The 27,535-nt window shown below is 39.8% G+C and overlaps 1 protein-coding gene across 2 annotated transcripts in view; it reads right to left on the bottom strand.

Annotated features, from left to right (window-relative positions):
* SLC9A7 (solute carrier family 9 member A7) overlaps positions 1 to 27,535 on the bottom strand; it is a 75,471-nt gene that overhangs the window by 34,529 nt on the left and 13,407 nt on the right. For both annotated transcript variants that reach the window (XM_061998267.1, XM_061998259.1), the window contains exons 2-5: positions 3,926 to 4,125; positions 2,186 to 2,263; positions 1,395 to 1,471; positions 331 to 443 (exon numbers count right to left, since the gene is read on the bottom strand). In XM_061998267.1, coding sequence (XP_061854251.1) covers positions 331 to 443; positions 1,395 to 1,471; positions 2,186 to 2,263; positions 3,926 to 4,125 — 468 coding nt within the window. The remainder of the gene's footprint in view (positions 1 to 330; positions 444 to 1,394; positions 1,472 to 2,185; positions 2,264 to 3,925; positions 4,126 to 27,535) is intronic.

Here is a 27,535-nt window from a genome sequence, read left to right on the forward strand (position 1 = left end):
GGAGAAAAAAAATTCCCTGCACACAATCTAAAAGTCTCAAATACTGTCCTTAAATTATCCAATACCCCAAGCAATGTAGTTGAAGGTAGTCCTGCTATCCAGACAATATAATAATTTCATGTATTTGCAGTGTCAAACTTGATGCACCAAAAGTGACAGATGAGTTTTCACAACACTCACAATTGGCACGCATTTCAGAGAAGAGGATCAGAGATACTAGCATAACATAACTGAAAACAAAGTGCTGTTAATATATTCGTGCTATGCAGCCAAAAAATCCTAGCAACGGGATTACTTTGAGAGGTTATTAAAAAATATTCAACAAGCTACCTGGATCAGTGGCAGATATTATCGCTCCAAAGAGGAGGCAGTCTGTATAATAGAATTTACCAGAGAGCTGACCCACCAACTTCATTAGTTTCACAACCCCGTACATGAGATTCCTGAAGGGAAAGAGGATAAAACAGTCCAAGTCAAACAAGTCGGTGCACTTCACACAGACAAAAGAAAAGTACATGCAACAGTATTTCCCGTGGGCTTGGTTACGCTGTATCTCTGTGGAACACTGCCACTCTTTAACAAAAAGTGCTCAAAATTGATTTTCCCTTTTTCCCTATGAACTAAGTGATATCATCTCAAACCAGTAAGCAAAGCAAAAAATCTATTTGCACAACTAGTACACAGACTCTACAGTTTGTTTCTTTTTTCCTTCAAAAGGAACATTTACCTGTTCAAAATTCCCCTCAATGTTGCTTCTCCCAACACAGCACATAGTCCAAAAGCTCTGAGCTAAAAATAGCCTTCAAAGTATTTCTCTAGTGAAATTCCTCGAGAGACTAATCAAGGTCACCTATGCAATTCAGGAATTTCAGTACATCTATACATGAGACACACCAATATTAGCAGCATGAAAGATTGCATGCAAGTAAACCAATGTGACAAGCTATCTTAAACTAAATGTATGTGTACAAACACACAAAATTTTATATGTACATACACACACAGACATATGTAGACAAAGACAGATATATACATGCACATAGGCATTAAGAGACCTCTCCAGAAGTTTGATAGCTAAAATATTATTATAAGTAGGGTCTGCCATTCCAGCCACAGTCTAGCAAGGTTTTGTTCTGGACATCAAAAACTTGACAGTGCTTTGTAGTACTATGGACTTGTCAAGCAATTCACACTTGGCAATATAATTTCAAGGGACAGTATTGTAAACAAGCAGGGTAAACTCAGCAGAAATTACACTAGCATTTCATGTGAAGGATAAATCAAGTCCTCAAACAAACAAATTTCAAAACTGAGGCCATCTGGAAGACGCAACATACACTTTACCAACTTTAATTTGAGTATAGAAAGGAAATGATATCACAGAGTCCACTTACCCAATAATAAAACAAGAGACTGCTGTTCCTAAAAAAGCGTAAGCCAAAATCGACCCCAAATTCCTGAAAAAGTGTCTCTGCATAGGAGAGATGTTTATATACTTATTTAAAACAAGTTATATCACCTGTTCAAAACATACAGCACACTACTATGCTTGCATTAATACACAGAAAGACTCCTTTTCAGAGAAACACTTCAATTACTGCAAGGTAAATTCTGTCCAACTTCAATAAATGGCATAAACCAAATCTGAAATTTGTATTAAATTGTAGAAGTAGCTTATTGACAAGGAAGCTTTCCACACAGGCATTTTCATAAGAAATGTAAGGGTCAGCTGTGAAACTGAAACCCAGAACCAATTCGTGGCACCTTCAAGTGAAAGTAGAATCTGCGTCCTTCTGCCATTCTGGGTCTGGCACATGCCCAATGCAGTTTAGGTTTGGATCCCCTTCTCAGCATAACTTACTCCATTTTGCATAACTGAGTAGGACCAAACCAACTCATAGCAGGATGTCTTTCACTTTAAACAAAAGTGACATTAACCTCTGGCAAAGTTCAAAGGAAAACAAATAATCAAGATTAAAGACAGTTTAATGTGCTTATAATAAAAAGTACATAAACCAACATGACCTAAACATCTATGGAAGAAATGAGATTTTTCTTACTGCCAGAAAAGAAAGGACATACTGAAAATGAAGGCTGCACTCCTGAACAAACTGCCAGCCCCACATTAAAGAAAAAAAAAAAATAGGAGAGGTAAGGTATTTTTGTCAGAAAGGATTACACTTACTTTCTTCAGGCTATAACCAGCATGAAAAATAATGGGAGGCAACAGAATGTTGAAAAACACTTCTGGGTCAAATGTTACCTGAAAAATAAAATATGAAACTCCCATTAGAAACAGACATACACAAATTGTTAGGTCTTTTTCCTCTTTCATTTTCTCAAAACTACTATTTTTGGTTGTTGAAATAGCTAAATTGAACCTCCCAAACAGCCAGATCTATATATAGGCAGCAGCATCTATGTAAACAGCATTTAGAGAAAACAGGCGTTACATCCACCACCAGTCATAACCTTGCAGCAGACCCAAATACAGTCTCCTTTCTCAAATTAAAAAAACTCTAATAGATATGACACTAGAGAAGTTCTCTCTTTGTAAATGATGTTCATATATCTGCAGACGAAATGCTATTTTAGCTTTTTTTTGACAAATCTAGCCCCTGCAGCTATCATAAGCTAATCAAGCCAGATACAAGACTGGCTTTCAGGAACCGTGATCATAACATCATTTCCATGTATTTCAGTAGAAGCTCCAGATATCCATGAAAAATTATAACACTGTAGGGAACAGAAACCAACACCTAAAAATATAAATAGAAAACATGTGCACATATGAGATTAACTAGGATCTCTAGCTCCTGTCTAAGCACAGGTTAGTGGACAACAGAACAAGTGTGCACTCCCAGAACAGGGTTTATTTCAACTAACTTATTTTAAGTAGACATGCACATATAAATAGACACCTCTTCACGGTCAGCAGAAATAAAAAAGTATTTTTAGATAACAAAACTTAAAGTCTCATTCCTATACTTTGAAGACTAGCATTGATACAAACAAAAGGTTGTTAACTCCAGACACAGAATAGAATAAGAAGCTAAACAGTAGATCCGAGGATCAGTTGATAAATAAATTTCTCTTCCAACACCAGACTCTCTGATTTGATGGATTATAGGGATTTAAGCCATAACTATTTCCTGACAATAAACAGGGCAAAAACCACTAAGAAACTATCACTTTTTACTTAGAAATAATAATTCTCTTTATCATCATAGAACCATAGAACGGTAGGGGTTGGAAGGGACCTTTAGAGATCATCTAGTCCAATCCCCCTGCAGAAGCAGATTCACCTAGATCAGGTCGCATAGGAACGTGTCCAGGCAGGTCTTGAAGACCTCCAAGGAAGGAGACTCCACAACCCCTCTGGGCAGCCTATGCCAGGGCTCCCTCACCTGAACAATGAAATAGTTTTTTCCTATGTTTTAGTGGAACTTTCTGTGTTCCAGCTTCATCCCATTACCCCTTGTCCTGTTGTCAGCTACAATATAAAAAAGGGATGTCCCAACCTCCTGACACCCACCCTTTAGATATTTGTAAATGTTAATAGATCTCCCCTCAGTCTCCTCTTCTCCAGACTAAACAGCCCCAGTTCCCGCAGTATTGTATTATACAAGGCAGCATAAGACTTGCTTTGTTCATCTGGTCTATGTGAATTCTACAGACATTAGAAATGTCCAACAGCAATCAAGGGCTTTGGGAAAGCTCTACATACACTCAACAGAGCACAGTTTCACTGGCAGTGTTACAATACGGAAGGTGCTTTTGAATTAAGCCATGAAGTGCTGTTACTGTCAGGAACACAGACACTTGATACCTCCTAATATTCAAATGGCATGGAGAGGGGAGGAGGGAGGGAAGCATAGATAAAGGAGAAACACTCAGCCAAGCCCCAGAAACAGTCTACTCTCACCTTTCGCAACATATCATTTTGCTCCACGTTGTGGATCTTCCCTGGGCTTATCTCCCCTTTGAGCGTATACTCAAAGAACTTCCCGCTGACGTTGACCAGGAGGGTTGTAAAGGGCCTGTCCTCCTGCGAGCAGCTGAACGGCTTGTCATGGCCACTGGTAGAGGGAGTCCCATACCTCAAGATCACCCCAACTATGAGTCCTGGAACAGAATGAAATATCCATGAAGCTGATTTGCTACTCTTAACTTTCTGATTTCGAAGAATATTAAAGGTATAATGCATGAGTCTTACAAGTGTATGTGCATCAAATGTTTTGCAGTGAATTGTTACTATCAGTTTTGTGCAGAGGGAAAGAGGCCCTGAGCACATCAAAACTACTGACAAATTTATAAAATCTGGTATCTGCCTCTGGTATCTGCCCCATTTCATGTTTCTTCTTCCTCACCCTCATTCACACCTCTAACACATAAACCTCGAGTTGCGTGAGAAGCTAAGCACTAGTACACAAACATGTTTCACTTGTCTAAAGATAGAACTGAGTAGATACACCATTTCAAGCAGTAATGATCGCTAAAAAAAACACGTGACCACAACTGAGCTGAAACAGTGATGTTTGCCATGATATTTTACAACCACAGCAGAGAAGTTGGGGCTTTTGCCTTGCAATTTTAAGCAAGCAAACGATGCTTGTTGCATAGTGTCCTGCATACTCCGAAAACTTTGCAACTAAAACTCAAAAGAGATGGACAAGGAAGCTAGCTCTATGTCTCTTGCAAGCATATTCCTCATTGCATAAAAACAAAAATAAAGGTAAAAAATGAGCAATAAGAGATCTGAGATTTAGGAATATAAAAAGATTTACTCAGACAGCCTAGATAAAATCCAACCAGAAAAAAACACTGTCAAATAAGGGATGCATCCAACAGTGACAAAAATTAATTTCTAACCTAATGGAAGGGCCATGCCAGGATGCTGGAGAAGCACAAGGTTTTAACTGAACACTTTCTTCCACAATATGCTAAGGAAAAATACAAGAATGCTATTCTGCAGAGAGAACTTATAAGAACAGTCAAAGTGGTTTTGGTCTGGTAAGAAAATAAATTGATACCCACTTACTAAAGGCTCCCCTGTCGCCTTAGGATGATATGCGAGGTAATCCTTGTTCCAGACAACTGCAAGATGAAGATGGATGTTTGAACCTTTTGTTGACAAGTAAGCAGTCAATGCTGGCTTTGCTCTCTGTGACCCTCACTCTGCATCCACAGATCTCTTTCCTCAAATGGTAAGTGAAGTTGACAGGTAATAACCAGAGAACAAACAAGGAGTAAAGAAAAAAGAAAAAAAACTCCTACTACACACAATAAAAAGAAATCCTCAGACTTATCTTTATAGTGTAGTGTGATGAGTAACCAAACTGTATCCTCAAAAAGCCAACCAAAGAGCACACATCCTTTTCAAGTACAGACTGGAAATATGCTTTTAATGCTAGACAAGCACAGCAGGGAGTAGCTGTGACACTAGTGGGTGGCTCACTTCCAGCCTCTTCCTCTACAATCAAGAGAACACAGTGGCAACAAGACCATTCAAAAGTAACTGGAAGACTAAAACGCATGTTATTTAGAAAAAAAAAATACAAGTACATTCTCAAAGAGAACACAGAGGAAGAAATTCCCTCAGCAAGATAAATCTTCTACCGAAATGTCAAATGCTGAGAAATTCAATTTGGAGGCTCAAACAAGCATGCTCCTAATGACCCTGGAGCATTTTACAGCTACGCATGACAGATATGTTGGAAATGCAGCGCTGTGCAAACTGACAGGTTACGCCAAGTCCCCTCCAAGCGGCTAGCACTACCGGTTATGGCTACAGACGTCTTCACAAACCCAGACAGATAAGAAGCCAAAGCTTTCCGCTGCTCTCATCCCTCCCACACCTAGATGGAGCTAGGCTCACAGAATACATCAGAAAGATCGCCAATGTTACAAACTGATCTAACCATCATCAGACAGAAATCCTGTAGTAAATCAGAAGCCAGAATGAAAACTGTACAGGTGATCTTATACACAGTAATGGCACAAAACGAGATTTGTACTGCTACTAAGCTGGGAATAGAGATGAACACCGATAGTTGTAATAGCTTTTTAGGCCAAAGACTGTCCTTAGGGAATTCATTACAAAAGCAGACAGGGAAAATCCCATTGCTATTGCACTAGCAAGGGGCACCAGAAAGTGAGATTTGATTGCATCATACAACTGGATATAATTCTGTTGTATGTTTTTCCCCAGCAATAAAACATCCCAGTTATTTTAAAACAAGTTTTAAGTATATCATTGGCATATCTTCAACTGATACCTAACATTTGAAGCGAAACGTCAGTAAACCCTCCATTGTCCCTATGGCCAAGCTAACACAGCTACAAGCAAATATCCTGCTTTCATACAACTTCTACTGATAAAATACCAAACTGGATGACCTTTGCAGTTTAGGAACATCTGATTCTACCGTCAGGCTGCTGTCTTGCAAAAGGACTGGGATGGCCAGTGTCAAGGCAAGAAGCCAGACAAAGCAGTCAACTGCCTAATGCTACCCATGGCTCAGTCACTAAAGGAAATGGGTAGGAAAACCATGAAGGGAGCCAAGAAAGTTGCACGAACTCCATGGCCAGCTTCATTATCTAAGATACTAGGCACCTAGTAGTTCAAAGGATGAGTTACTTCAAGGGAAGGTTTCCTAACCTTACAAAGGTACAGTCATATTTGCTATATTTTCCATAACAGTCCCAAAATAATATGTTCTGGACATTTAAGTGCAATGTGTCAGCTGGACACGTTTGACGGAGATGTGAGTTGCAGAAATTCTGAAGTCATTAATGCTTTTCCCCAAAAAAATGTAATATAGAAAACTAGTTGCAGTTTTCCAATGAATATCAAGTCTTTAACACTAAAAAGTTACTGGATTTGTTAGATGATTTCTACATCCCATCACAACTGATAAAACAACACAAACAAAGCTTATATGTTTAGTCAGCCTGCAAGGTCTCAAATAAAAAAGTATAACCCAAGTGCTTTTCAGGCAGACCAAATAGCCTGTTTCACAGCTTTGGAAAAGATGTCCTTCTAAGGTGCCTGCCATTAGGCATTAAACAGAAGGACAGAGCATGCTCTATAAATTCTCTCTGGGTACCTGATTTTCAACTATTGCCAGAACATCAGTTACAGCTGCAGAAAAAAAAAAAACCCAAAACACAAATAAAAAAAGAAACAAAACATCAAACCATCTGGAACTGCTCAAAGCAATACCTAGCAGGATAACTCTACACTTCTAAGCTGTTAACGTATCCATTTATTATAGCTCTCTTGCTTACTCAGAAGCAAGGGGAGGGATGGATGCTAGAGGCTAAGAAGGGATACAGAAGAATTGGTACACAAACTCAATGTCACTTTTGCACCTCAAGCTCTCACTAGTTAAGAGTTTATGTAGAACCTGGATCAACAGAGCTAATACCTACTTCAGAATATTTTGTATCTTCAAGAAAGAAACCTCCAAGGCTTCTAATCCAGCACTGTCTTTTACTGCAACATTGTCACAAAACTTAAATAAAGTTAGCAATGGGATATAAATACTTACAAATTTGAGAAGAACCTTAGTTTCAAAGTTAGAGTTTATGGTAACTGCTGCAAGAGAAAGTTTACGTCACTGCTCAAAGACTGTCAGAAAGGATACTATCAAAAATTAATACCTAATGCCCTGTATGCATGACTTGCATTCTCACTTTTAACAGTGCAAGCATTTATGCCAGCATCTTGTCTGTACAATGTCGATCATGCAGCTGGTATGCAAAGAACTTCTTACTGGAAATGAAGCATTAAAAAGCCAGGAATATTTCTTCCCTTTTAAAATAAATCACTACTGATGATTAAAAAAAAAAAAAAAAAAATTAGACTTCAGACATAGTCAACACCAATCTAACAATACACTGTTTAAAATGGCACATGTACTTCCAGTTTTGTTTGAGCACAGAAGTCACTGCAGTGAGGATATGGATTCAGATGGGTACACACAACCGTGAGTGGCTGTCCCTGGTCAGAGCTGTGCTCTTGCAGTTTCCAGACCAATTCCCTACCCTGATGCAGAAGTAGTCCTGAGGATTCAGAGAGCTTCAGCAGGCGGCAATACGCAGGCACCAGAGGTATTCACACTGTGCAACAGTTCAATCAGCAAATTCAAACTGTAGATCAGTAAAGTGGATACCAATCTGTGAACTTAAACCCATTTAGATACAGTTTCTTTCATATGCTTCTGGTAAAGAGCCAAGCATCGAATACTGAGGGTCTTTCCCTCCATAGTGCAGTTCATATTAACCACACTTCAGCGTGAAGGAAACTCGGGAGTCTCTCTCCTCTGCTGTTTGAAGACGGAAAAGAGAGGGTCAGACTCTTCTGAAGAGTGCACAGTGATAAAGACTGAAGATAACAAACTTGTTGCAATGGGTGAGGTGAGGGGAAAGGTAAGGTCTGGGTTTTTTTTAAAACAGTGAAATGGCTAAGCACTAGAACAGCCTGTCCACAACAGCTGCATGATATCCATCCTTGCATAGAGCCAAAACTCACCTGAGTATGCCTCTGAAAGCTGTGGGGGCCTGCTGTGCACAGCAGGCTGAACAAGAGATCTTTTTCAGCCTAGATTCTTCTGAGTCATACTCTTTCCCATGAACATCTGGACCCTTCAGACAGTTTGCACTGCAAAGGTTTCTTTAAAAGCAATTTGACTGCCTTCTGGGTCAATCTTTATGATTTCTGTTGTGTTGGAGTTTTGGGATGGATTGTTGTTTTTTTAAATGACGATCTGCAGTGCTAACTCTAAAACTATGTCAGAGGAGAAGAAATAGCAATAATAGGATTTGATCAAAAAAGACAAAGTGATTCAGTAGACTAGGAAATGGGATGTTTTCCCTTCCTCAATCCACCCTGACTTGTCCCTGCCCTGGGCTACAGGGCACTGTTAATGCCACATAATTACAGAAAATCAGATATTGTGATACATCAAAGAAAGCACTTGCTAGTAATTACCCTTTTTTTTTTTTTTTCCAAAAAAAGGCAAAGTAGTAAGCTTTGAAAGCAACACTCCACAAACCATTGACTGGTCTATCAAGCTGGGCAGCATTGTCAGCAGCAAGACCAAGTCCTACCTCAGCACACACTGTTTCCCCTTCACACAGCCCACAGAGAGGCAGAGAAGTACATTTTGGATACGTGAACATCAGCTTCTTTGTGCTGCAAGGCAGTGGTGTGTAAAATACCTGCTCATTTTTGAAAAAAAACACAACCAAACACACAAAGAATATGTAAAGAAGGGTTTCTTACATTTGTAAGTCTAGATTGTCCCTCTCTACTTCCAAACTGAACTTTTCAGCAGCTTGAAGACAAAGAAACAAAGATGGATAAAAACTTGGCAAGAAGGATGAAAGAAAGTCCCGTATGTACTTTCAAGGCAAAAGACTACTTACAATAATACATAGCATTTCTCATATGGCCTGTTTTACTATAGGATGTTTGTGTGCATCAAGACATCACAGTTAGAAAACTTTACTTTAAATGGTCTGAAATATCAATGGAAAGTATTTTTCCTACTACAAGGTGCTGTGGTTTAAATCCAGCCAGTAACTAAACAGCATGCAGCCACTTGCTCGAGAGGGAGGAGAATTAGGGGAAAAAAAGTGAAACTCACAGATTAAGATAAGAACAGTTTAACTACTAAAATGAAATAACATGTAATGACAACTGTAATATTTTTTAAAATAGTAATAATTATAATGAAAAGGAATGTAATCAGAAAGAGATAAATCAAATCCAAGGAAAAAAAATGAAGTAATACACTTCAATGTAATTGAAGTAGTTGCTCATCAGCTACTGACCAATGTCAAGCAGCAATCCACATTTCCTCACCAACTTCCTCCAGATTATACACTGGACATGACAACGTATGGTATGGAATAGCCCTTTGGCTAGTTGGGGTCAGCTGTCTTGACCATGCTCCCTCCCAACTTGTTGTAGACCTCCCAGTCCACTCACTGGCAGGGCAGGGTGGGAAGCATAAAAGGCTTGATACTGTGCAAGCACTGCACAGCAATAACTACAACATTCCTGTGTTATCAACATTGTTTTCAGCACAAATTCAAAATACAGGCCTGTACTAGCTACTAGGAAGAAAAATAACTATCCTAGCCAAAACCTAGAAACAAAGTCAACCTTTGAACCTTGCAATACACATTTTAAAATTTGATAGTGATTTTGGAGGAAGTTTCAATGCTTCCTACTTGGTAATGCAAGCATTGTTTCTGAGCCAGTGATGTTGCACGTTAAAAACAAACATGAAAAAATCAGATCAAGCACTACCTACCACCTCCAGAAGTGCTATCAACCCACTCTTTATGCTGTTTACTTGGCATTCATTCTATTTCCTAGAGGATTGCAGAGCAATATTGCTATACAAGCCTTAGAAGAAGGGTTAAGCATAAGCAGCTGCAGAGCTCCAGTCCTTTCTTAGCATTTTGCATTCAGTATCACTAATCTATTAGCTACTTTATTAATGGTGCAATGCTGCCAGCATGGCATTCATCAGCTTGTCACATTGCTGCAGAAGATGCAATAATTGAAAAACGGGAAGCTTGTTTTGAAATTAATCATCACCTTTGGCAGTTGATGTTCAGCAGCATGAACACGAGACAAGCCCTCACCACAGGTTGGTAAAAAAAGAAAAAACCCTAAACAACACATTTTTTCAACAGGGAACTGAGGCAGCTGATGCCAATTCTTGAAGCTTGAAGGAAACTTTGGGGATATCCAAAACCTGAAATGCTGAATAACATTCAAGGTCATGCTTTGTCATTGCCTTAGGGCTAATTTAGATAAGGAAGTTAAAAGTCAACAAGCCGGTAATTCTTCCTTGTAAGAAAACATAGCAGTACACTATCAAGGATATCTTTGTAATAAGCACTTTATTCACTTTTTAAATAAGCCAAACTACATATAGTTTTGAATTTAAATAAACAGTTTACTCAAAGTTTCTGGGATATGTAGTGAAATAAAGGTCAAATTAACTTGCTGGCTCTGCACTGCTGGACAAATGTGGACCATGCACACCCTCGCCTTCTCTCAAGTCTTGAATTCCAGAACAGTCACATGAGTGTCTGTGATGGTCAAAAATGCCTTCTGACTAACCATTGCTCTGTTTTTTCCTAGGGGAATGATTTCTTTTTCAGATCACGTCATGTTCATGTGATTTACATACTCATATGTAGTGACATGAGCTACAGAAGCAGGCAGATATGCCTTATTCTGTAATGCATGTTCTTACTGATGATGGGGTTAAACAACTGGTTTAAGGTAGAAAAAAGTAATTTAAAAATCAAACTATCAATTTAAACAGAAGGGTTCTTTGTCATTGCAATACTTAGTTTCTGAAGAATGATTAAGTTCCACATATAGCTTCAAATTTGCACAGGAGAATTGAAACTCCAGCAAAATTAATTTGATCCAACAGAAATATGATCATAAATACATAGCAAAATAAGCAGCAAGAAAATTTGTTCCCTGCTTTCTCCCCTAGAATCTAAAATTCAGAAGAGAGTGTTAAAAACAAAAAGCCCCAAATCCACTAACCAGCCACCAAACAACAAACCACAACCCCACACTATACCAAACAGCCTAAGACCCAGCCTCAGAAGAAATTGCTGTCCTGTGATTATAACATGTGGCCTCTGGTCCAAGCATAAGATTGAGTCAAGGCCCCTGAGCCAATCCTTAGCTACAGCAGTGATTCAGTGGAAGAGCTCAGACAAGCCATAGAAGACAATTTAAAGGGACACTCTCAATTTAGAAATAAGATATCACAGTTTAAAAAGGCACAGTATTTTTCTGAGATTGCAAGGAGGGTCAGTCTGCAACTCACCTTAACTCACATGTTTTTGAAGTTCATTTCCCATATAAGCAGTGTTTCATGCAATACAGACATGACAAAGCATTTGCTGTTAAATATTTTATAAATAACATTTTTAAAAAGTCTTTGTATGTTACAAGTGTTCCTGCTTAGCTAGAAAACCCAAGGCAGTGAAAGCCATACACGCTAACACCACACACATTCCTAGAGGCATAAGCAGGAATGGGCCACCATAGACACCAAACTCTCCCTCACTATGGCTCCCTTCCCTTGCTCCATATAGAAGCGACTCCCTAACATGGTGTCAACTGCAACTGGCCCCAGTCCCCTGAGGCAGCAGCAGAGCTGAAGCCTTTCTTTCAATACAGATTTCTAAACCAGATGAGGAAAAACCCCAAACACTGATATGCTTTTCTGTTGGTGACCTTACTAGCAGGCACCCAAGATGAACAAACAGCAGGAGCAGCAGCAGCTCTATGATATACATCAGAAAGCTTCCTCTTTAGTTGCCATTTGCATATGCATGACAGAAACAGGAGGCCACAAGCTTTTCAGAGTCTGAAAAATAATAATGTCAAGCCATTTGTTACAAAAAGCTTTACACTAATATCACCAGGCTCAGGCACCATCAAGAAATTAAGCTTCCTAGTTTAAAAGAAAATAGCCCAGACAATAATTATTCCCCCCCTCTACCCACCCCCGTCTCCATGCTGTAAAGCTTCTGCAGAAGGGGTTATTAATCTGTCATTGCAAGGAGTCAGGCTTCAATCTGCAACCCAATTGAAACTCATTAGGCAGCAGCAGCAATCTCTTTGCTGACACTGTCATTTAATTTTGAAGGTTTGACAAGAGGAGAGGATGAGTGGGGACGGGGCAGGACATATAGCCATCTCCACGGGTTTTGGGTTCAAAGACCCCACAATAGCTACAGGGAGAGCTGTTAGTTATAGATAAACCTGTTTCCTTGTTGTGAAGAGTTTGCATCCCAGCCTCAGGCCTTCATTCATTTGAGGAATATTTAAAGTGACAGATATGTCTGGAGACTTTCATCCCAAAAAACATTTCTGAGAATTTCTGCTTAGGATGGAGGCCCAAGAAAAGGAAAAGAAGAGGAAGAACTCTGAGCAAGGTGAATGAACTAAAATCTGCATTAGAAAGGTTTTGGGTTGTCTCATGGAGAACTTCTCAGTACTTCCCACTTCTTAAAGGTCTTTTTGTGCCAAGCCCCATCTATTTACTGACAACACAGCCTCCAATCTGTAAAACAGATGAAGGATTCGAGGTAACTGAATTTTCAAGGAAATATTTTTTTGCTGAAGTAAGTCTCATGCCTTGTAGCTGCATGTAGAGGACCAACTGACACTCGTAAACAAGACAGTTTGTGGCTTACTGGGAAACACACCAACCCAGGAAACAGAAACAGTGGCAAGATGACAGCTCTGGCTTTCTGTGATCATTATGTTTGACCACATAAGTCTTGTTATTGTAACATCCAAAAACATGCTGTCTCAACAGATGGGCTATTCCATCTCATAGCGGAAACTCACCACTTACAGATGTCTCCCAAAGCAGAGCTGGGAAGACACATGTTCCCTGTTTTGCCTTTCTGGATGGCTGCTCTAAGAACAGGCACTTTGGTGGCCATGACCTTCCCACAAACATATTACAATTTTGAATCCCACTCTACAGCCGTTTGACTCGTTGATCCAGCTACTCTGAAATCCATTCAATTTTACATGCTAAGAACTGAAAAAAAAAAAAAGCCAGGAAATACTCTTCTAATACCCCATGAACAACTGAACCAAGAAATAAATCAACTATTATGTGCCCAAGGCTGCATTTTCTGTTTTCATACGTAGAGTAAAATTTAAGCAGTTGTTTTAGTATTAACTGCAGAAGCCAGGCAAGTGGCTGCTGCTGCAGCCTGCAGTGCATGAGCAGTTTTGTGACACTTCTCTCTTCCTAACTGATTCCCATGAGCTACAGAGGAAGAAGAAAGATTGTACTTCAAGACGCAACAAGAAATGATAGCCAAAAGCTCAGCCTGCACACAAATAGCACATTGTCCAGAGGTCCCACAGCTGCAATTCCCAACCTCCCACTCAGCCTGTTAGCACCTCTCTCCTTCCCTTATAAACTGGTATAAGCTTCACCTACTCCAGCCAAACTCACCCTACAGTTCCCAGTCACAACCTTCTTGCTCTGCCCTCACTACAGACTGATGTCTCCTGGACAGCTCCTGATAGATCTCAGGTGCTCTGGCCTGACATGTTTTCCATCCTTTCCAACCCTTTTAGCATTAGTGATGCCAGCACAGTGCCTGAGCAATCATACCTGCTTCAGCTTCCCTCTGCATCTCACCTGAACTCTAATCCCAGCATGTCTCATTAGTGGCACAGATGTGTTTGGGAACCTATGATTTCAGGTTCCTTTCAAGTCCAAAGGTGCCAGCCGAGTGCTAGTAAGATCAGATTTGTTAAAGAGCAGCTAATTCTCATTACATAGAATAATCTGACACAGTGACATTCAGAGCAGCTACTGACACCATGGAGGCTTGGTGCAAGACAAGAAAAGGTAAGGAGTAAAACATTTTTCTAAAGCCTGATCTTGCATGAGCAGAACCACTGTGCACCCTGTGAGCTTGCTCTTATCCTAGGCATTTGAAGCACATAAAGCTATTCACTGATGCTGTCTTTTGACCACTCATTCCTCTCCCCTGCATATTCACTCAAACAAATAATACCTCAAGAACAAACAGAACATTTTGGGTTTGTACATAGGCAAAGTAACAACTAGAAACCAATTGTTGCATCCCAAGGTGGATGAGTACCTCTTGAAGAAGATAAACCAGAAGGATCTTTCTGTTTCACTAGCTTCACATCACTACACTTTTAAGACTGCTTCAGATAAGCATTACCAAAATATCCTCCAAGCTTCCTTTAAGGTGTTTCTTATTACATGATTTTTCATCAATACAATGGGTTAACAATGTCTGTCTAGCTCATTTAGACCTGGGAACTTACACATTTGCCATCAGAAGCATAAGTAACTCCACTTCCTATAAATCTAGAGGACAGTACTCACCATGCACGTCTTCACCATTTTTTGCATTCTCAGGTGTAAGCAAGCCACACTACTTATGGCCTTTTTATTTTTTTAACTTTTCCATTTAGATTTTTCAAGTCAAATACTAAGCAGCTAATTCTGGCTTCACTTCACTTTCACTTCTCCTAAGATACTCTTCTTTTAGACTAAGAAAATGCTTGACAGAATAACATAAGTGTCAGTGACAACAAGATGCAATATAATATAATGCATTTTGACTGGCTTGCAACTGCCATGCCAAACCACAAAAGAAAAAAAAAGTACATTTAATAGTGATGCGGCTCTTAGGGCTCTGCTATCAGATAAACAGCTTAAACTGACACAAAAACCCCAAAACATTACTTTGTGTAGCTTAGGGGTTACACCACTCTGCACTTAAGTGCAGAGACAATCTGCATCTGTCAACATTGCTCATTAAAAGAGAGCTGCCCCCAGAGAACATTCAAGCCTTTACAAGAAGCTGCTTATCTTTTTTTTAAATTACATGCTAGTACTATTGCTTTTGGACAATGTAGTTAAGAGACAGATGACCATCTAGACACCTGGAAAAAATCCTCTTGAAACTTAAAGAAGTACTTACTCCAAGAGTTGTTATCATATGACTTTGAAGGTTAAATGGCAGTGTATGTGCACTTACCAATACCCTCACTGTACAAAAGCTGGATCCGTAGGAAACACATAGTGACTTCAGTGGAAGTAAAGTATCTAGGGGAACTCAATACAAGCTTCTATTTTGCCTTCACCAAGCTTAGTTCTGGTATCACCACTCTGTATACTTTGACATTTAGGGAAGCCACTAAGGATAAGTGAATGGCTCTTGCACAGAGGCAGTAGGAAACACAGCTGTTATCTTGTCTCCTTCCAAGTAGTCAATCTTACGAGGTAAAGAAAATAAACCAGTCAAAGTCTAGGCTTCCCTATTCCTCACATTACTGCTCCAACCTTCAAGTCAGAGGATATGCAACTTCTCCTTTCATCCCATCACTTCAGGCTTCCAGCCCAACATGATGCTTCCTACATCCCAGAAGCTATGTTTAATTATGTATCAGAGTATTAGAGGTGTGTTCACTTACACCCCACAGGAAGACACTGTATCTCCTTTGTGAAGATCATGTTAAAGAGCCACAAAAGTACTATAAAGTGAAGCTCATTTTTTTGTGGACATTGAAGGTCCCTGGTGTACTTAAAAAAGAGTTCTCATTTAACAATTTACCTTTTAACAGCCATTAGCAGTTCGCAAGATTTCTCACAAATTTATCTTTCTGATTGTTCATCAAGATGAGTGGGGGGAATAAAAAGAACAGTATTCAACTCCAGAAAACCCAAATTACAGTGGTGATGTATAAGCACCAACTTTAGTATTAAATTTGTTTGTCAGGCTTAAGCTCAAGCTCACAATGAAAATCTAAAGAAGTATGAGGACAAAAATGAGATTTTTTTTCTTTTTTTTTTTTCCTACAAGGCATATACAACCTGGGAGTCCTGACTGATAATAAGCTAAATATGAGCCAGCAATGTGCCCTCGTGCCCAAGAAGATCAATGGCACCCTGGGATGCATCAAGAAGAGTGTGGCCAGCAGGTCAACAGAGGTTCTTCTCCCTCTCTACTCTGCCCTGCTGAGGCCTCATCTAGAGTCCTATGTCCAGTTCTGGGCTCCTCAGCTCAAGAGGGACAGGGAGGCGCTGGAGAGAGTCCAGCGCAGGGCCACCAAGATAATCGGGGGAATGGAACATCTTTCATATGAGGAAAGGCTGCGGGAACTGGGGCTGTTTAGTCTGGAGAAGAGGAGACTGACGGGAGATTTTATTGACATTTACAAATATCTAAAGGGTGGGTGTCAGGAAGTTGGGACATCCCTGTTTTCTATAGTAGCTAGCAACAGGACAAGGGGTAATGGGATGAAGCTGGAACACAAAAAGTTCCATTTAAACATTAGAAAAAACTATTTCACTGTTCAGGTGAGGGAGCCCTGGCACAGGCTGCCCAGAGGGGTTGTGGAGTCTCCTTCCTTGGAGGTCTTCAAGACCCACCTGGACATGTTCCTATGTGACCTGATCTAGGTGACCCTGCTTCTGAAGGGGGGTTGGACTAGATGATCTCTAAAGGTCCCTCCCAACCCCTACCATTCTATGATTCTATGAACTTACATAACTAAAGAAACAACTAAATTATCAAAATTTGACTCCAAGCCTCTAGAGGAAAAAGAAAAAAACCTCACCAAAAAAAAAAGACAAGTTACTGTTTTTTCCTTTAGATGTCAGCAGAAAGTAAATTGCTAAACCTTTTTAAGACTTTTGTGGGTTTGAAAACTGAAAAGATTTTTGGAAGAGTTCTACAAAACTCTCAAACCATGTAACTTAGAGCAATGCTTTTCAATTCAGCTAACAACTTCTTACACAAAAGCCTTATTATCATGTTTAGCATGGATTTCCCTGGTGAAATATACCAATGTAGTGATAAATACTTTTAGTAATTTGTGCACGATTTTCTACTGGCTAAGGGTTTGCAAAACTAAGGAAGTCAGATTCTTTACTTAGGCTGCCCAAAAAACAGAAAAGTGAGCTGTTTCACAGCAGTTTCCAACTCAAGCTAGCACGTTTGGGACACAAGAAGCAGAGAATGAACACGTTCTGCTACCACAAGTAAATCCAACTGGTGGAAACCTGCGAACAGTTAGCAACCTTGGAAACTGGCTCCTGTATATCCAAAGACAAAACCAGAGTTCAAATCAGAAGTTTGGAAATGAAAGCACTCTTATGTTTGCAGATGCTGACTAAGCCAGTTTACTCAGTATTTCCCTCAAATTCCCCATGGCTTTTGGCAGGAGATAAAAAAAATAATAGTTTGTCTTCATGGAGAAGTCTCAGATGTTCTTTTCTAGCACATCAGCAGACTTTTATCTGCAGCTTTGACTGTTGCCATTTCACTGATGGACGCAGTTTGCACTTTGCATACATCTCCTGCGCATTCAATGACCGTCTCCCCCTGAAAAAGTCTAGGTCCTAGGGAGTCACTCTACATCAAGTGGACAAGAACTTGCAGGCTGTAGCACTGTCTGGACAAGCAGCTCTGCTGAGTCACTTACCTCTAAGTACACACCCTAGGCAACCTGAAACTAGTTGCCACTGATCAGCTGCAAAACCAAGGTCCTGCTGTGCCATAATGAAGTACTCTTTCTGCAAGCTGCTTAAAAGAGAATGGAACCATAAAATTGATAATTAATGCTTTACTCTCCAGACAGTGTTGCACACACACCTCTGAATTTAAAGGCTCTGGCAAGAACTACAGCAGAAGCGCAAGGTGGTTTTCAAAAGAACTGCTCTCACTCCAGAGATCACAGACTATCAGGCTTATTAAATATTAAGACCAGATAAATTGCAGAGATGCCAACAAGACTCAAGACTTTCCAACATTGATAGGCTGAGTGGTTTCTGTGGCATCCTCACCTAATGTTGCTGCAGACTTTGCAAGAGGCATACATGAATTAAAGTTACTTGACTTTTTGGAATCAATAAGTAGAATATATTTCTGACAGTATAGTGACATTTCACAGTTCCATTTTCATGAGGAAATGCCTCATGAAGGCAAGGTAAGTCCTGTCAAACAAAATGTGCATGAGTTATTTTTCTAGGTTTAAGCCTTGTCCTTATTAATACCCATGCTTTAAAATATATTTGCTGTAAAATATTAACCGAAGAACTCCAGAGAAGTTGTTTTAAAAGAAGATTAAAAAAGAAAGTCAAGACTTCTGAGGGGTAAAAAACCCAAAAGTAGTGACAATAGTGAGAAAAGACAGTGTCTTGTAGCTTTTAAGACAATCACTACACTAGAAAGAAAAATCTTAATTAGCTTACGAGTATCTCCAAAGAGGCTTCCATCAGAGTTCTACCATTGATTATGAAAGACTAGAAAAAGTTCTGAGTATCTACCTAGGCTTCTACATTTACTTTGATCAAAGCTACAGCCATCAACTTACGGGACACCAGAAAAACCACACATACTGAGGCATGAGGACACCATGCTCAGAGAGAGGGGGAAAAGGTTGGGTGATGAAAGGCTGTAAAAGCAAAGATAAAATGTTCACCAAGAAGCAAAGTGCAAAGATAAGTGTAACCAAAACTGCATGGAGCTGCATTCCCTAACTTCTCTCTTCCCCCCATTACTGCTACTATTGCCTTATCTTAACTCAAACAGCACATCTTTGTGCAAAACACAATTTTCTGAAGCAAACTGAAGTATCTCTCTCTGTAAATGCAATACAATAAAATTATTTTCAGTTTGTTCCAGTGAATTGCTGCATATTCCCAGAAACCAGCAGGAAGAAGGTGAGAACATTGCACTGGGTTAGACAGTTCAAACATGACATCCATGCTCATTCCAACATGTCTTGCATTTACTCCAGCACTGGACTTGTTATAACTCACAGGAGGCTGCTGTGCACTAGGTCTATGTCTGGTTTGTTAAAATTTGGAAAAGATATCAGTAAGGTTGGTCTCTTCCAAAAGAGACAAAGCCTTAAAGCAAAGTTATACCGTCTGCAGAGATGGACTCTAGGCTTGAATCTGCAAGAGCTTCTCGGTGATGCAAACAACCACAAGCCACTTGTCATAAGAGGGTATGACTCACTTGTCACAAGAGGGTATGACTTGACCTTCTTGAACAAGTAGTTAAGAGGTCAGATTTGCAGAAGTAGTGGGATTTCTGAGCTTCACTATACTTAAGAGCATATCTGGGAGCATAAAGAGAAGAAAATCCCAGTTACAGACAACAAAAAGGGACAACTAAAGACTCTCAGTGAATACTTTTAACCTTGTTCCTTGCCACAACTTCTTCCCTCCAAGGTAGAGTCATAGCACTCCCCTGTAAACACATGACAGGATTTAACAATAGTGTGAACCCCCAGAGGTAGCAATTACATTCCCAAAGAACAGGAGAAAGATGGAAGAAAACTTTAGAGAGACATGTCACATGGCAACAGTTCTATGTACCACACACAAGCGCTCTTTTAGAAACTGAGATAACATTCAGAGTGAAGTAGACCTTTCAAGTCAACTGTACAATGTCATTTGCTGTTTTGGACATCCTCTGTCTTCAGGAATACCTAGGAATTGACCTTCACCACTGCTAGAATCACAATGTCCTTGAACCTAAGGTAAAGCTGAAGAGTGGATAAGACGCACTGACACAAAGATGATGACGCATTTTCTTAGCATGGACACAAGCATTTGTCTGGTACACTTTCAGAGTGTGATAGTCACTGTTTTTGCAGTTTCCAAAAGATCTGGTGAAATATTCTAGGAGTTCACACGACCATGGGATATGGTCATACTGGACATTGTTAGATTTTTTTGCGTCGGAAGTAGCATGGAAGCTGTTTCATTCAATCATACTATGCAGGCCTATCAAAATTAGTAAGTAGGAACATGAAAAAAAACAAACCCCAAAACTGTGACATGAATCTAGCATTGCAAATCCAGCCTGACAGATAACAGCTGGACAACTGATGCCTACAGGAGTGCAAATATTCAGTTTTAACAACTTCTATCAGCAATAATCACACATATCCTCGTGTCAGGAAATGCAGTCACACCAAATCCCATCAAACCAGGGAACACACATACATTGACGAAGATCTGAAAAAAGGCACATCACTTTGTGCTCAAGCCTGCTACTAGCAACAATCCTAAAGACAGCAACCATGTGCAAAATAATTTCGCTAAAAATCTAAGGAAAGCAATATCCAAAGTATGTGCCTAGATGCCTTACATAGCACTGTGTCTTCATCAAAGAATAATCTCCCTTGCTTCCCTCCCTCTAAATAGCTACTATTTTCAAGCTCTTAGTTTGCTACTCAAAGGCTCTTTATGCAAGACTTGTCATTACTAACAAACTCTCACTAGCAAAATACTGTTCAGAAGAGGTTCTCTAACTATAGATGTCTTCAAAAAGCACCATTAACAGTTGCCACTTCAGTAGCCATATGAAAGTCTCCAAGTTTGCTTGACTCAACCAAAATGGATTCCACAGTGAAAATTCAAAGGCAAGAAAACCTTCTTCAGATCAGAATATTACTACTGTGTGTAACAAACACCACTCATGCAAGTGTTATAATTTTTATACAATGTTAATGGGTGTTATATTTAGTTTGTACCAAATGGAATCAGAAGCTCCAATCTGTCACAAGAGACATGTCTGTTCTATCGTCAATGTTTATAAATAGTAAAGGGTGGGTATCAGGAGGATGGAGCCAAACTGTTCTAGATGTCCAATGATAGGACAAGGGGCAACAGGTATAAGCTGGTACACAAGAAGTTCCAAAGAAATACAAGGAAGAATTTCTTCACTGTGAGGGTGACGGAGCACTGGAACAGGCTGCTCAGATGGGTTGTTGAGTCTCTTCTCTGGGGACATTCAAAACCCACCTGTATGAGTTCCTGGGTGACTTACTCTAGGTGGCCCTGCTCTGGCACTGGGGTTGGACTAGGTGATCTTTTGAGGTCCCTTCCAGCCTTTGAGATTCTGTGATTCTGTATTATGCAGAGTCAGCATCAAACACACTAAGTACCCGCATCCTGCAAAACATTTTACTGGACAATTTCATTCTAATTCTTTGTTTTAAACAACATTGTAATAAGAGCAAACTGGTAACACAAGATGTTATTTAGTTGCTGGAGCACTGCTAAGTGCTGCATGCTACAGGAGAGTACAGTAACTGCCCAATAATGTTTTACTCTTGATTAACACTGTACTTAGAACAAACTAGCATTACCATGGATAGAACAGCTCACATGCTTTATCAGAACATCGTGTAAACATCATGCATTTACTAACACTGACTACAACAGGGGCAAAGTGGAATCTGAAGGCACACAACTCTTAGTTACTATTTATATTTGCAAACACAGGGAACATGTCAGATTCCAGAATTAACTCTGATCTTCAGTCAGTACAGCAGTGTCTTCCTCTGCAGTGCTCCTGGCATAACATAATGGAGTATTCCACTAGGAATTGCAAGTACCTTTTTGATAAGATTTATTTGATAAAATAAGCACAGCTAGTGATGGAAAGTAGAGCTGAAATCTAAAGTTAGTAACTTTTAATGAGAAATAAATATATCAATGACACTTAAGAAGAGAGATGCACTAGTACATCACATGCTGTCTTACAATACACTCCAAGTACTTTTCTGTGCTTTTAATAAAACGAGTACGTTACCCAAAGCTAACACTTTTTGCTAGCCCAAATACTTTACAATGTACTGACAACCGAACAAATACCCAGGACAATTCATCCATTCATGACCACTGGACTTCATCATTCCTACTTGTTCTTCATCCTTCGCAGATGCAGTAATCCTTATGAATGCAGGCTTTCTTTAGACTGCAAAGAACGGCAATAGGACCATAACGAAAAGCCATCCAACAAAAATCCAAGCTTTCAGAGCATGCACTGAAGATTTGCTGATCTGTACAATGGTCAGCTAGAAAACATACACACTCTTCAAAACAAAACAAGGAAATAGTGGAAATGGAGTCAAAAAAGGTTTATGAAGCATTACATCATTGATATGTTTTATTTCAAAGGCAGCAAAGTGCTTCTGTGTAAATAAAGTGTTTTGCAGCATCCTCCCTCCCAAATACACAGGAAGTCTACCTTTCTCTACTACTTTGTCTGGGAATCAATAATTTATAGAAAGAAGGAATGACAAATATAAAATGAGGTTGTGGATATGCTGAAATGCTGTTGCATGTACTGTGGAGCATTCTGCTGCTTCTCTAAAAAAAAGTACATTCATATCAGCTCCTGACAACGATTTGTTCTGAAGCTGTAGCAATTAAAGTAGTTCTTGAGAAAAGAAAAATTACTGCTGTGCTGCCTAGTCGTGACAAGGACCTCAAGAGAATTACTGCTTCAGTGAGCCTTCCCACAGAGCAGGCAAATCAGCTGCACAGTGCTTTTGCTATGATCAAATATGAATAAAAAATTGCCTCCCAAAAAACTCTAAAAATAGATTACATAATTGATAATGCAACCCAGTAAACATATATCTTTTTTTTTTTTCCAAAGCTTTTAAACAATCTGTATCAAATTTAAACACGAGGTCTTGTTATGAAATATGAGCAGGTTGAACACCAATGAAGGAAAGATAAAATTGGATATAAGTTAGGTAATACTTTACTGTAAGGAGTAGTTATCCACAGATACACAGGATCAGTTTGTGGATCAAAGCAAGTGGAAGCTAGTGGACTACTAGGCCTATCATTTTCTTCTGACATATCATAGAATGGTAGGGATTGGAAGGGACCTTTAGAGATCATCTAGTCCAACCCCCCTGCAGAAGCAGATTCACCTAGATCAAGTCACATAGGAACATGTCCAGGTGGGTCTTGCAGACCTCCAAGGAGGGGACTCCACAGCCCCTCTGGGCAGCCTGTGCCACTGCTCCCTCACCTGAACAGTGAAATATTTTTTTTCTTATGTTTAAGTGGAACTTTTTGTGTTCCAACTTCATCCCATTACTCCTGTAACTAATATCTCAGAAGCAGCAGAACTTAGAGGACAAGTACAGCATTATCATTGTTACTGTAATGTTTCAGATTATGACATCCAGATGGATGAAGGAGAAAGTCTCACCTTCGGGATTAGTATAATAGCAAAGCATAGACAAAAGGCATGCTCAGTAACTCATGCTAAATGTTGACAAATTGAACTGCTAGATCACTGGGAAAACAGCCAGTAAAGTTTTAGACCACAATAAAAAAAATCTGGCAGATAATATCATCAAATGTATTAAATCTACATATTCAGAAAACAGCAAAATACCTGGGCACTACTACAAGACTTGCTCCGAGCACTGAGTTCAGTTTTGGTTACCCTCTGAGCAAAAGATAATATTTTCCAGCAATCTAAGTGGAAGACATCACTAAATTCAATCACGAGTTAACAAGGTGTGCCACAATTCTCTTAAGACTTATCCTTGGGCCGCAATTCCTTCAGAGGAATTCCTGCAGCACAGACACACACTCTTCCAAAGGTACCTGCTCTGGCATGGACTTATCCATGGCTACAGACATTTCAGGATATCCTGCTCCTGCATGGACTCATTCATAGGTCACAGTCTCTTCAACTAGAGCACACAGTGGAGTTCCAGCCTGTCCAGAACAGCAGGACAGGAACAGCAGTGATGCCCTGGCCATCTGCCAGCCCAGGCACATCACCATTGCTGTTATCAAAATGTCCTCAGGCACAGCCAAGTAAGATGATCAGCAGAATAGCAAAACAGCAAGCAGTAAAAGCAAAAAGCAGCCACTAATGAGCACTAGAACCCAGTGAGGCAAGCAAGACAGGAGCCTGTCAATTAATAGCTAAACACCAATAACAGCTATGAATTCAACCTAGCACATTCCCATCAAAACTGTCATTATCTTAAACCCTTTAAGCCCTACTTTGAGCACCAAAAAGGACTGTCATAGTTTAACCCCAGCTGGAAACTAAGGACCATCCAACTACTTGCTCACTTTCCCTCAGTGGGATAGGGGGGAGAATCAGAAGGGTAAAAGTAAGAAAACTCGTGGGTTTAAATAAAGACAGTTTAAGGGGTAAAGCAAAAGCCACTCACACAAGCAAAGAAAAACATGGAATTAATTCACTGCATCCTATGGGCAGGCTGGTGTTCAGCCATCTGCAGGAAAGCAGGGCTCCATCACCTGTAACAGTGACTTGTGAAGACAAATGCCATCTCTCCAAATATGGTCCTCTTCTTCCCCCTTCTCCCAGATTTATGTGCCAAGTATGATTTCATATATGGTGTGGGATATCCCTTTGGTCCAACTGAGTTCCCTCCCAGCTTGTTGTGCACCCCCAACCCACTCACTGGTGGGATATTGTGAGAAGCAGAAAAAGCCTTGATGCTGTGTAAGCACTGCTCAGCCATAGCTAAAACATCCCTGAATTAGCAACTCTGTAGCACAAATCCAAAAATATAGTCTCATACTAGCTATGATGAAGAAAATAACTCTACCTCAGCCAAAACCAGCACATTCTGTCACAACAGTAACTAAAAATCTTGCACAGACTGAAAGAGAAAGAAAGGACTTAATGGATTTTAAGATGTGAGTAATGCACACAGTGCTTCATACCAAGACTTTCGTGGCAAACACCAAAAAGACCCACAAAAAGCCCTGGAAACCCCCTACTCATTCTTTCACCAATACTCAGACACCCATCAAAACAAGCAGACAAAAAATCCCCACTGCTGGCTAGAAAAAAAAAAAGACAGAAGTCATGCCTCCACGACAGGTTAAGACTCAGCAATGGGGAAGGGACACTGCAGCAACCACAGGCTCCGTTCACACTCACACTTCCCTCCTCAGAGACACAGCAGCCTGCCTGCTTTGCACAGCTGCTATAAAGCAAAAAAAGATGGACATGTTACAGGCACAGTTAAGGTATGCTAAGTCAGATTTAGTTTCACTGAGACACTGCTATGATGGTTACAGGAGCAAAGAGCATGCACAATACTGACTGCATCAAAGCAGAGGGTTTCTCCTTGTCCTTAAATAGAGGAGATAATGCTGGTGGAAACTGAGTAAGAACAGAATCACAGCTCATGATCCAAATTCAGCAGAGTTTTCTGAGTAGCCAAGAGAAGAGTTTTCCTGTTGCATACTTCAGATGCAGTACTACCTTCCATCCTGAAGAGGCAAAAATTATTAAAGCTTTACCATGCTTGGATGATATGGCATTTCACTGATCTGTAAATACATGTATACTTTTTTTTTCATTCCACAAACGGGTATAAAACGTTGTGATGAGAACTGGATCCTAACCTCAGGCTGATGAGCAGCAGTAGCCCAACAATTCCCCTGCTACCACAACATCTCTTCAGGTGTGCCAAGAGAGTAGGAGTGGGAAGCAAAAAAAAGCAGCAACACCAACAGGTGACTAAAAACATTTTTAAAGGCTGAGTAATACAGTTGTGGAGATTCAGAGATGGTGTAGCTCACGTTGACTTCTGAGAACATATACCACATAGCTCAACAGCCTAACTCCAGCCACAGCCACAACCTCCCTTGCCAATTAAGTTCTGAGGTGAAGTGTTCTTTTGCAGGAATTTGTACTTGAGGTTGCTGGGGACTGACCTACAGACTACTAGAAAAGTCTGCCAAACAGCACAAAAATATAGCAATGAAAAGCCTAGACTAGTAATCAGAGTTGTTCTCTGTTGCAGAATAGCTTCTAGGTTTTCAGCCATTGTTTTATCACCCCTAAAAAAAAAAATACTATCTTTCCCAAGAATACCTCAGTCTCCCATAGACAGTCTCAGCCCATTACATTAAGCCTGACAGAATCCATTGCCATGGATAAATCTCTCTCTATAGATAAAATTCACCAAAGCATTTCTCCTTGGGTTACCTGTTGCCCCAGCAACTTGCTCTCCAACTTCTTTCAGAGAGAGTAGGTGACTTCAGTACTAACTTATCTCCTGCTCTCTGAAGCTTACAACAAAACTGCCCAGTCCTCAAGCACATCAAATTCTTAAGCCACAGATAAATTGTTCTGGTCAATATAGCCACTTGTCTATCAGAATGTGTCCTGCAGATGTGACATCCCAGCAGTAACCTCAAATCCATGTAACTTCATCAGTTCAAGTTACATTATAAAAATGAACTTTTTCCCCACAGATATCTTAAAACTATGATATTGCTTTCATTTTAATTTTCCTTAATTTTGAAGTCCAGCCTTATGGAATGGACTTCTGGCAAACAGCTAACATGGATCATCCAGATCTTCACAATACTTTTTAACAGCTGTAGAATACCTTCCTGGTCATACCAGGCCACTGTCTCTGAACCATGAAAGAACCCTGGCTACTCAGGAACTTCTCATAAATCTGTATTTGTCAACAAGATGCTGTTTGAAGTTTCTCAATTTGTAAGACAAATACAACATAACAAGTAAATCATCTAGCAGATTGCCATTGATCACATTTATTTTCCTATATGATTCATAAACCTTTTGTGTTCCCTGTACAACATATACTCAGTTTATGTTTCAAGACAATAGAAAGATGGCACTTAAGTTTCATTAATTACAAATTTTTCTGGAGTCATTAGGGAAAAATTCCATCTCCACATGTAAAATAGTATAATTTCTACACTAAATCAAATGCAGGGAAATAACGTTTCCAACCAAGTGAAACATCAGAAAAAAATGTCTCTGTGCTCAGATAGTGTATTACCCAAGAACTGGATACTCAGGAGAGCAAGTAATTTAATTCCATGGCAGCATGTTGTATGTTGCTGCACACATGTGGGTTAGAAATGTGACCAGTTCAAGGACCTCAGTGTCTGCCAAACACCATGCAGATATTTCATCATTTGGATTATGGCACTTTGCCATCATTACAAAAGCTGCCAACTTTTGCTCTTAAGAACTGCCCTTCTCTGCGATTTAGGGTTCTGAACATCTCAGAGGGTTAGAGTCACCAAAAGACTCTCCTTTCACAAACTCATTATGATCTGAGTTAATTTCCTCATTCACCCTTCTAAGAAAAATTTATAAC

This window comes from Colius striatus, chromosome 1 (assembly GCF_028858725.1).
Source record: "Colius striatus isolate bColStr4 chromosome 1, bColStr4.1.hap1, whole genome shotgun sequence".
Taxonomy (NCBI): domain Eukaryota; kingdom Metazoa; phylum Chordata; class Aves; order Coliiformes; family Coliidae; genus Colius; species Colius striatus.